Source organism: Neomonachus schauinslandi, chromosome 14 (assembly GCF_002201575.2).
Source record: "Neomonachus schauinslandi chromosome 14, ASM220157v2, whole genome shotgun sequence".
NCBI lineage: Eukaryota > Metazoa > Chordata > Mammalia > Carnivora > Phocidae > Neomonachus > Neomonachus schauinslandi.
The window spans coordinates 52692340-52704816 of record NC_058416.1 but is presented as its reverse complement, the minus strand read 5'-3'; the positions used below and the strand labels follow the sequence as shown (position 1 = coordinate 52704816).

The 12477-nt window shown below is 35.9% G+C and overlaps 1 protein-coding gene across 1 annotated transcript in view; it reads left to right on the top strand.

Moving 5' to 3' along the window:
• MYOM1 (myomesin 1) overlaps positions 1–12477 on the top strand; it is a 151454-nt gene that overhangs the window by 35353 nt on the left and 103624 nt on the right. The window contains exons 3-5 of the mRNA XM_021686222.1: positions 6092–6232; positions 9832–10117; positions 10827–10984. Of these exons, the coding sequence (XP_021541897.1) occupies positions 6092–6232; positions 9832–10117; positions 10827–10984 (585 nt within the window). The remainder of the gene's footprint in view (positions 1–6091; positions 6233–9831; positions 10118–10826; positions 10985–12477) is intronic.

The following is a 12477-nucleotide window of genomic DNA, read 5'->3' as shown; positions in this document are numbered from 1 at the left end:
TTTCCTATTTCTTGGCATGTTCCATAATTTCTGTTGTTGTTAAAAATTGGACGTGTTAGATATTGTAGCAATTCTGGATTCTGAATTTTCCCTTAAGTGTGTTGTCATTGTGTTTTGGTTTTAATAACTTGTGTAAATGCACTTATAGAATCTGTTTACTGTGTGTGTGTAAACTGTGTGTAACTGTGTGACTGCTGATGTCTCTACTCAATTTGCTTTTTAAATTATTGTTCTCATTTTTAAACCTGAATTCATAGGGATCAAATTGCGTTTGCATAGATTAATGACCAGTCAATGAATGGTGAGATATTGTATTAAAACAAAAGCTTTCACTCTCTGGCAGTAGATCTGTATGTATGTTAGGGAGGACATTTAAAGTTCAGGTAACTTTTAAATATATACATTCTGGCTTTGCTTTCCTCTAGACTCTCTTGTCTGTCCTCTGCACGTGAACACAGGATTAGTCAGCCAGTGATGTGTGGATAATTTGAGTCCTATCCAGTTTTTCCTATGCAGGCACATGGAGAACTTTGGAAGGCTTCCCATGGTGGTCTTATTTCCCAGATCTTCCTATTAAATGGCTGGCTGATCTACCAGTCTGCTGCTTTTTCCAACCATGATTGGAACCTGAGGCTAACTGAGTTGCTGGTCTTCCCTTGTTTGTTTACCACTTAGATTGCTAGTGTTTCTCACAGTGCTGCTGGATGTGAAGTTTTAACATGTTCTGCTCCAAATCAGGTCAGCCCCCTCTGGCAGTGAACATTCTGATTGTCATGCCTTTTTCGATTTTGATAGAAATACCTTATGGGCGCCTGGGTGGCTCAGTTGGTTAAGCGACTGCCTTCGGCTCAGGTCATGATCCTGGAGTCCCGGGATCGAGTCCCGCATCGAGCTCCCTGCTCGGCAGGGAGCCTGCTTCTCCCTCTGGCCCTCCCCCCTCTCATGTGCTCTCTGTCTCTCTCATTCTCTCTGTCTCAAATAAATAAATAAAATCTTAAAAAAAAAAAAAAAAAAAAAAAGAAATACCTTATAAACTGAGCTGGGGGAGGGAGAGGGGAGAAAGCTAGGCAGAATGCCATGTAGACTTCCATTGTTCATACCTAAAGTTCAGTGGCTTTTTTATGAATAACTACTTCTCAGTGTAGTGTATGTCTTTGGTTGATTTTCAGAGCCCTGAATGGGTTGGTTTTGACACCTGTATCCAGTTTTATCATTGCTTTTTGGGGAGAGTAACTGCTGAAGTACTCACTCCATCATACTAGAAGTCCCACCTCTACATTGGTCATTTTTAATAACTCCTCAGCAGATTCTGGTGTGAAGCCAAGGTTGAGAATCACTGGGCTAGGGTATGATGAAAGGAGGATGAATGATTTCACTTCATTCAGTAAAATTTATTGAACACCTTCGGGCACTGGACACAATGCAGATACAAAGATAACTAAAACTGTTCATCTCTATGAGTGGTCATAGGCAGTGAGAAAGATAGAGAAAGCAATAATGCACTATAACCCGAGCATATAGGGTTGGGTGATGCAGGGTTTGGGAGCAGTGTCAGCAAAAGACAATGCCTACAGCCCATCATTTTTCTGAACATGCCAATAGGTTATGACACTTTCGGAAAGTGATATAGCCAATAAGCAGATCCCTACTTAATGTAAGTATGAATAAAGTTACTCATCCTGGGGAACTAGGACAATTTCCCCCAAATTGTATGTTGACTACAAACATAACTTTAAGGAACTAACATTTTATTTCATGTAAAATTTAATGAGTTTTTTAATGATATATTTTCAACTGAACTGTGATGATTTCATAACCTGTGAATAAATTCAGGAATAACAAATCACCATGGGAGTCATTACAGGCAGTGTGATACAGTATTATGATCTCCAAAGTGGGGTGTCCACAAAGGCAGACCATGGAAAGATAGGAAGAAATATTAGCACTACTATTTTTTTTTAAATCAAATTTGTTTGTTGTTTTTTTTTTTAAGATTATTTATTTGAGAGACAGAGGCAGAGATAGCGAGAGAGAGGGCAGGAGCAGGGAGGAGAGGGAGACGCAGACTCCCCACTGAGCAGGGAGTCCAACACAGGGCTCGATCCCAGGACCCTGAGATCATGACCTGAGCTGAAGGCAGATGCTTAACCGACTGAGCCAACCAGGCGCCCCTCAAATTTGGTCTCTAAAATGTTTCTATTGACTGAATGTTTCATAAAGTGTGACTATTTATATGGTAGTATATGCATAGAACATATAAATAAACATATGTAGGTGGCATGCCCCCAGTATTTTTGGATTAGGAGTACTCAGTCACAAAAGTCAGAGACAACTGGTAGAGTGGTAAGAACACTGACCTAGATGGGTGCTAGTCCCTACTTCAGCTACCAACTTGCTGTGTGAACACGGGCAAGTTAGGAAGGCACTCTTATGTCTTCCAAATCTATAAAATGAGGAGCTTGTTATAAATATCCTTGAGATCTCTTCCAGTTCTGGGATTTTATAAGTGGTTTTGTTCTTTATTTTCCTGTCAAGTATAATTATGAAGTTGAGAGAACAGAAGGTTATCTTTTGTCATTGTTAAGTATTTGAATTAAATTCTGAGTTAGAAATAGGCTTACCAGAGAGAGCTCTCTCTACCTTGGCTACATCCCTTCTCTGTGGTGCTGCTGGCTGTAGATGTGATGATGCCATACACACCATGACATTTCTTTAAATTCTGTTAAATTTAGGCATAAATTTAGGCAGAGGACATACCCCAGTTAGTAGCAGAGTGCAAGAATTTGTACTTAGACACAGTTACAGATGTGCAAGTGCATGTATGCACACACAAATCAATCCTTAACTATTGCTTAATTTCAATGCCTTCATAAACTGAAATTCAGAAAGCTTCAAGATTTAAGCTCAGTACATAAAGAACATTAATTGTAGTTTTAATAGTTAAAAGATCCCAGTAGATCCATGCATATCAAGTTTCATGTCTACTCAGAAACTGACTTTAAGATGGAAGATTTTCAAAATTTAGATAAAACTAAACACCCAAGAGGTTATCAAAACCTTATTTCATCTTTTAAAAAAATTATTTAAATTCAAGTTAGTTAACATATAGTGTATTATTAGTTTTAGGGGTAGAATTTAGTGATTCATCAGTTGCATGTAACACCCAGTGCTCATTCCATCAAGTGCCCTCCTTAATGCCCATCGCCCTGTTACCCCATCTTCCCCATCCGCCTCCCCTCCAGCAATACTCAATTTGTTTCCTAGAGTTAAGAGTCTCTTATGATTTGTCTCCCTCTCTGTTTTTATCTTATTTTATTTTTCCTTCCCTTTCCCTCTGTTCATCTGTTTTGTTTCTTAAATTCCACATATGAGTGACATCACATGGTATTTGTCTTTCTCTGACTGACTTGTTTTGCTTCTTATTTCACCTTTTGATTTAAATTCAAAGAAATTAAAATTTTACATATTCTTCTTAAAACATTCTCCTCTAAAAACAATATTCAGCTTTAGAATTCAATAGAATAAGATGTTAGACTTCAGTGTTCATGGATCATGACAAAATAGACTATTGATGGCTTTTTCTTCAAATAATTAGTTACACTGGTTATTATATAGTTCCTTAAAGCTTTATGTTTCTCTGATTTAGTTTTGTTTGCTATCTTCAATAAGTGAGTTATTGTTAAATAGTCTGTTGGCATAGTATTTTAACCTCTAATCCTTTACATGCCTTTTTCTTTTTTTAAGGCTTACTTACTTATTTTAGAAAGAGAGAGAGCAAGAGCAGGAGAGGGAGAGAGAGCGAGAGAGTCCCAAGCAGACACAGTGCTGAGCACACACACAGCTCAGAGCTCCGCGCAGGCCCAGTCTCACAACCATGAGACCACAACCTGAGCCAAAACCAAGAGTTGGCCACTTAAGAGACTGCACCACCCAGGCGCCCTGCACTTTTTTTTTATTAGTGTTCAAAAGCTTGAAGAAACTTTAAAGAGCATAACAAAGATTTTTTTTTCTAAATACTTTGGATTTTCTAAATAATACTATATGTATAATATAAAACATCATAATGCTTTTTGTGAAGTTTTTTGTTCCAAATAACATATGAAGTGGAAACTGATGATAGTTCCATGAATCATTACCATAAAGTTCAATATTAGAAACCAGCCACTGAGATTTACCTGTGAGGATGGAATAATCACCTCCTGGCACATTCTATGTAATAAGTGCATCATTTCAAAGATTCATCTTAAAGGGAAAATGACAAAAAAGGAACAACAACACAACAAAAAGAATGACAAATCATAGCTGTTTCAATGTAAATAAATGTTGAAAATACGAGCTCATGAGAATGACTATAGATACTAGAATGAAAGTAAAGAAAAAAGAGCAAAAACAGAAAAGTGAGAGCAAAATGAAAAAAATGAAAATATTCTATAAATAGGAAAAAAAAGAAACTCTTAAACTCCAAAATTAATTTTATTTTGCATGGTAATGAATTAAAGAGGGCTTGAAGGAAAATACCACTTTAAACTTAGACGTGTATTAGCACAGCCTGTACTTTGTAATCTGCTGGGGATATAGAACGCAGTCATTTTGCTGCTGCCTGGAACAGGCAGCCAGGAACAAATTTCACTCAGCCTTCCAATTGGTAACCAATCCTCAAGCTTAAATTGAAGGTTCTAACCTTTAATTTCAATGCTGATCATACACTAGGACCTAGATATTCACCCTAGGGAAGGAGCTAGTTAGCGGGAGAGGAAGAAGTTGGCCACTGTGTTCTGGGGATCAAAGGCAGTAGTCCATCCTATACCCCCAGGCCCAGAACGACTGCACCCCCCTGTACTTTCTAGAAGCCCTACAGTTCTGTGCTACTTGTTTAGCAGAGGATAGATTTACTTGCATTATTATGTGTTCCTTTTGCACTATATATGTGTTTGGCCTGTCTTCTGCTTTTGATTTAGGTCATCTCTGCTTTTCCTAATGCTTCTTAAAGATTGAGAAATGGTCAGGTTTGGATGGTTTGGAAAGTTTTTCTGTCTCAGCTGGGCAGCTTGCTCTTCCCATGCCATATCACACACATGCTTCACTTTCTTCCCAAATTTTCTCTAGACAAGGGGACTTTTTAATACTGTTTTATTTTAGAATCATTTCAAATTACAAGGATAGTACAGAGTTCTGGTAGAGTTCCCTATTGTGAATGTCTTTCATTACAGTGTAGACCAGGGGATTTTAACATGAGTCCATGGATTAATTTGAGAGAGTCCATGAGCTCCTGAAATTTATGCCCACTTGTATATATTTGAATGAAAATGCATTTCATTTCATTCAAGAACTACGAAGATTAAGACGGATTGTACTTTTGATTTTATCAATCCTTTTCTGTAGGTGCAATCTCTGCTTTCATGTTTTCTGCCATGCTAATACATTTTTTTGTTTATTTAGAACACTGTCTACCTCCAAATGCACATTTGCACAAATGTGCATGGGTGGATTTTTGTGTACAACAGAACTGACCGAAGGGTTCTTTATCACACCCCTGTAACTCTCTGAATTACTTAACACTATGTGTTCACACAAAATATATTAACTCTTGTTTGATGAACTCAGTGTTTCTTCTAAGAGAGGAGTCTGTCTATACTACATAAAGGCCTCAGAGTTGAACCTAGGGGTCCTGCATCAAAATGGTTTGGTGGAGAAGGGCTCCCTATCCAGAACATTTTATATTTTATCAATCCCATGAAAAGATTTGGACAAAACCATTTTTATAGACTTCCTAAATTTTGAACATTAACTTAACAGCAAGGGGTATTTGGAACTATCACAAAAACACTGCTGTTTTCCCTTGAAACTTTCGGGCGGGGGTGGACAAAGCTATGAAATTACCATAGACCTATTTTTTTCTTGTGTCTATATAGAGTGCATTGTATGAGGTCTTTCTCACTCCTCTTTAGTTCTAAAGATAAAAGATATTATAACATTAGAAATCTAAGATTCTGTGAAACCTCCCCCTAGTTAAAACTTCCCTGTATAAGCATTTTTGAATATTTTCAATGCAATTTTTGGTTATTACCTAATGTTAGAGGTTTTGTTTCAGACTTACAGATTCCAGTCTGATGTTAGAAGATTATTCATCGAAGTTGAGCCCCCAAGCAAAGAGAGCCAAGAAGAGCCTTCTCTCTGGGGAGGAGAAGGAAAACCTGCCAAGTGACTATATAGTGCCCATTTTCTCAGGACGGTATGTATGCATTGTCTTCCTGGCCTTAAATATTAGAAAGTGAAGAGTAAATGTTGTCAGGTAATAATAATAATTGCCTCTGACATTTATTGAACACTTAACTATGTGATGATTGAGAAAGGTCTGAGGAACCTTGGAACTCTGCACTGAGGGAGACATGTTCATTGTGAAAATCGGCCATCACCTAGGATGGCTACAAGACAAAAGAGAAGGATCAGGAACTTAGTTCTAATTATGTAACTGACTGAAATTAAGAAGGAGAGCATTGGATGCTAGTGATTGGACACTATAGATAGTCACTAGAGTAGAAAGAAAGGTTCAAAACCATAAAATATTGGATGAACTAAAAAAAAAATCCGATGTTATATTTAGGCAGAGGGAAGCTATTGTGGTTGCCAGTATGGTTTTAATTATTTTTCATTAGGAAGAAAAAAAATCTTAGATAACATAGACTAAGTAAAAGAATGGCATCATAATTTGAATGCCTGCCTATTTGCCTGTATTTGTTTAATGTGAAAAAGATTACTATTTATCTTGAGGCAAACTTCAAACAAAATAATCATGAAATTACAAGTCCATTAATGCCAAATTTCTGTATTAAGGTAAATATGTGTATGTGATCTTTTTAAAAAAATATAAACTTTTTTGGAATGATTATAATATCTAGAGGAATCTTGAAACCTATTTGAGACACCAAATTAAGATTTAATGGGAACCTTCAGAGCCTTCCCTGTTTATTTTCCTTTGAATGGAGAACTATCCACAGAGCTGAGGTGATACTCAAAATGAGGGCTTCCTCTCAGGGCAAATGCCATCAGGAAATTCAGGAGGCAATGACGTGGTTGTCATCGTTGGTGACCTACCTCTGTTGCCCTGTGTTTTTCTTCTCATTCTTCTCTGATAGTTTCTTCTGGAATTGTTTCAGAAGCTAATGTCATAATTGCTCTGATTATAGTTAGGAAGGTGAGGGGGTAAATAATATGCTATTTTTAGCTTTCTCTTTGATATCTCTGATTTTTTTTAAGTGAACTTTCCATTGAAATATGCATATTTTGCTAAGTATGCTTACCCAGACTTAGCCTCTCCACAGTTAGTTTAATATACACTGACATTCTTTATAGGCGATGGCTAGGCTAGAGGAGTAAAGTATTTTATTTTCTGCTTTGTTCCCAGCTCACTCTTTTAAAAAATATATATATTTAAAAAGCACATTAACTTAGCATTAACCTACATGGCATACCTCTCCATCTCTTTACCACATGAAATGAGGCTTCTTGCTTTCAGTTGGTTTTATTTCTAGTTCTCCTTTTTTCCTTTTTAAAATATGGATCCATCTCTTATATTCTACTACTATGTTGAAAATAACACTTCGTAATGGTGTTGACAGTATTAACAATCTAAGAAGAAGATGGGGGAAAAATGAACCTTTGTTGAGTACCGATTGTTTTCTGAGAATCTTACTAGATGCTTTATGTAAACTATCTTGCTAAGTCCTCTATACAGCTCTAGAGATGTATTAGTATACCAATTTATGGACAAGGAAATTAAGACTCAATGACTTGCTGAAAGTTACATGGCTGGCAATGGAAGAGCTGAGTCTGCCGGGATTGGCCAATGCAACATAACACTGCACTCTGTGATTATAGTGTATTTCTGGGAAATACCGTTTCTTCTGGATGGCACTTGAAATTTTCACTTCTTGTACTCAGATAAATTGAGTTAACTTTGTGTCACCAGCAGGTTTTTGAGTTGAGATAGAGTATTGGGGAGGTGTGAAATTCATCTTAAATTTGTAGCTGTATAGTTTTGTCAGCATATTAGCATATTCTTGCTTTTGTACCCAGATTATAAAAGGGTTATCACTGACATACACTTATATTTACTTAAAGAAAAATATTCCTGCTGTCCTGGGTCAAAATATTTTTTAAGTGTATTTGAGATCTCACGTGAAATATACAGTCTTCCTGAAGTTCAGCTTATTTGTCATGGAAAAGGTAAGGAGACCAGGACTTCATTCTGACCTCTAGAGCTATGTCACATTAGAGGTAATGTGAGCTTAAACTTAAAGTTCTCTTATTTAAGAATTGTCTCAACTCAGGGCAAGACTAGCATTGAATAAAATGTATTATTATATATATCAAATCATTTTACAAAGATCATTTCAAATCTATTATATATTTACCTCTATGTGGAATTCCAAGCAGATTCTCATGACAGTTTGTCTTGTATTCACTTATTAATTCATTCACTTCCTATCTCATTAAAAAGAAATTAGAGATAATTATTTCAAGACACTAAACTGAAAATCTTCCATCTTCCCTTTTCTCTAAATTATAGTGGATGTATTACTCACTTACTTAGTAATGACTACCTTATTAATGTTTGGAGAGATAGAGATAAGGAAAAAGAAATTAAACTTTACTCACTGAGTGTAGTAAGAAACAAAGTAGACTAATCTTGTCTACCAGATGTTTTAGTAAAAGTCCATGAGAAATTTCAAACTTGGGCAAATATTGAGCCCTCTTTTTCAGCAAACTACACAGATTCTAGTACCAGAAACTTATAAACATAATGGCAGTATTTGCTTAAATTTGGAAATCATTATTCTTATAAGAAAATCAAAGGTAAAATTCAGCCTTCAGAGGTCTAAGGAGACTCAATTTCAAGAAAATCTTCAATATAATCATTATACTTCCTCACTGTTGGGCTTGACCACAAAGGTATTGAAGGAGATTAAAAATAATCTACATGTTTTTAACATTAATAAATTATAGCACAATTTCTATAATAAACTACTACATTAGGCACAGCACTTTTGGATGTTACCACTCACTTGCCATCATCATTAGTTATGAATAAAAACAAGTCACTTTTATAAATATCACCCCTTCAAATTAAATTTTGGTCATTTTTTTCCCTTATCAGGGCTATGTGCAAGCATAAATAAAGAATGTCGTTAAATATGTTTACACACACACACACACAAATAACCTTTAAAGAAACCCAGTAGGCATAAGGATCTCATGTAAATTTAGAATTTATTTATAGGTGCAACAGCTCTGGGCAATGCATTATATCAGGTGAGTTATAGAATCCAGATCAAGCACATAGTCCCATATCGGAATCACAGGCACAGAAACAATATCTCATTTTATAATGTCATCTTTTCTGGAAGGAAAGTCATAACTTAATCTTTTATTATAGACTCTATCCTATTTAAATACCCTAAAGAAACCAATGAAATGACCTTAAGCAAGTTATCTAATTTCTCTGAGCCTTGTTACCATGTGTCTAAAATAGAAATGATAGAGTTTACCTAGGATTATTGCAGGCTTAAAATGAGATAATGTATGTAAAGAAGCACTTGTCAACACCATGGCCATAGTAGGTATTATTATTGTTGTTACCATTATGGGTTAAGGTGATGATCACTTCTGTATGTGAAGAGTTAGCTCCTGATTTACCAGGTTTTTCTTTGTCAGGTTTTCTTTGGGCATGATACACAATGTCTAAGTTCTGATACTTTGAACTTAGTAAAAATTAGGCAATCCTATCACTGCCCTTCACAGTAGCCATGTTTTGCTCTTATTATATTTTAGCCAAGTGCATGTCAGTGGAAGTACAGATACGGAAGAAGAAAGAATTAAGGAAGCTGCTGCTTATATAGCCCAGAGGAATCTTCTTGCTAGTGAAGAAGGAATCACGGCATCCAAACAGTCCGCTGTATCCAAACAGTCAGCTATATCCAAACAGTCTGCTGTATCCAAACAGTCCTCAGTATCCAAACAGTCTACGTCCACTCTTCACCAGGAGGAAGCTTTTGAGAAGAAGTCAAGGAAAGTAACAATTCGAGAGAAGGCAGAACGGCTGTCGCTGAAAAAAACAGTAAGAAAAGACAATTTAATGTAATTTACAAATGCAGAAATGCATGTAACATTGTATGTGTGTGTACATATAGATTTATTTGTTTTGAATGAAGAAATATATAGTCTTCTGGAGAAACAAAACTAAAGAAAACAAGGAGAAAGACATCAAAATGTATGGGTCAAAGAAAGACAGACTTAGTAGTTTCAAACTCCATGAAATTTTAGGTTCTACAGAAATTATGGTTCTAAAGAACCTTAAGAAATCCACCTTAGGGGAAAGTAAAATATGTTGCTGAGGCTTAGAATGTTAAAAATTAAATGTATCTTTTTAAAAGGGGAAAAGAGGGGCACCTGGATGGTATAGCTGGTTAAGCATCTGACTCTTGATTTCAGCTCAGGTCATGATCTCAGGGTCCTGGGATTGAGCCCTGGGAGGAGCCCTGAGTGGAGCCTGACGTGGGGTTCCATACTCAGCACAGAGTCTGCTTGTCCCTCTCCTTCCCCTTCTGCTCCTCCCCCTCCCCTTGCTAAAATAAATAAATAAATAAATAAATAAATAAATAAATAAATAAATAAAATCTTTTTTAAAGACGGGGAAAAAGAGAAGGCCTTTGGTCTAAATAGAAAAGTAAGCCTCCAAGTGGAAAAATGATAATTTGGGTTTTTATTGTTATTTTAGCAGCACAGGTTACTTTGATTTCATAATATTTTCATATATTTTTTTATAGTTAGAAGAAACTGAGGCATTTCACAGAAAGTTGAATGAAGATCATCTTCTCCATGCTCCTGAATTTGTCATTAAACCTCGTTCCCACACTGTTTGGGAGAAAGAAAACGTAAAATTACATTGTTCTGTATCAGGCTGGCCAGAACCTCGTGTCACATGGTATGTTATCTGTATGAAAATTACTCATAGAATCTATTACACAAAACTAATTTTACCTCCAGTGAAAATATTCAGCATTGTGAATATGCAGGAGTCAATGAAAGTACCTACAAGTTTGTACAGATTTTTTAAATAGTGAGGAAAGGATACCAGGATGAATATTTTATGAATGAGAAGAAAGAACAGTCTCATGTACATTACGATATATTATGATACTTCATAATCCTGTTATAAAAGGGGACTTTATTGCATAAAGTATTAAAATATAGTCAACATACTTACATACAAAGAAAATATATGGCTACAACTGCTATAGGCCATAAAATGTAAATAGAAATTTGCTCCCATACAGTATAGGTATTATTTTGTGACCAGAAGCAATGCTCTTTTAAAAGATAATCATAACCCAGAGGGCTTCATCTCTACTCCTCACATGAGCTGAGATCTCAACATGCTTTCTAGAGCCAAACAGAAGAGGGACCCAGATGGAAGATATTACTCAATACGGGGTCTTAAGAAATTTTCTTTCCATAAAGAATAAGAACCCATTTTCTCTTTCTCATTGCAATTGTCAATGACTTGATGATCCCTAAACTCCAGACTTTCCTGTTATATGTCATGAATACCTGCCACAGACAGCAAAAGTATGAAAACGATGGAGCCAACCTAAAAAGATGTTTTCTGTTTAATTCCTTGACACAGGTATTTTGCATGCTGTTTTTTTATCCTCAGGAGTGGTGGTAAATGCACCCTATGTTGCAGTATAAATGCCACACAGAATGTCATTGCCACCTGCAGAGGGCCTGACTCCTCCTTTCTTAAGGCCGTTATTTCTGTTGGTTAGACACCTGCCTAGGACTAATGGAGCTAACTGACAAGGAACATATTTCAATGAAAATGAAGTTTTAAAAAAGTCAGTTTACAAGCTTTAAAGTATAAAGGTATACCAAATGAAGCTAGGGATCAATCAGTCTTAGCCCCACCTTTCTCTGCGACTATGGACTTACATACTTTGTTTGGCCCGTTAAAGGGCTATTTCCTCTAAGAAACTGATTACTTCCCACCTCATAAAAAAAATCTAAACTTTCCAATTGAAATGTGTGAAGAATAACAAATTTTCAGCTCTAATAATTCTTTGGTCAGTAAGAAATTCCTCTTATGAATTAAAATGTACTCCTGATAAACAAATAATTGGAATCCTAATCAAGTAGATTTATTTATTGCGCAATATTCTTTTTTTTCCTGCTTTTTAAAAATTAGAGTTAAAGATGATTTTCAAAAGGATACAAAAGAATTTCTAGGAGATAAATACTAATCTCTTAAGCACTTGTTTATTTTGTTAAATACATAGCTGCTATTACACAATACAACCACGTCATGTACCACTGATGGTGTTACTGAGCCAGAGTGATGTGTTTTTTTTTTTTTTTTTTTAAAGATTTTATTTGACAGAGACAGCGGGAGAGGGAACACAAGCAGGGGGAGTGGGAGAG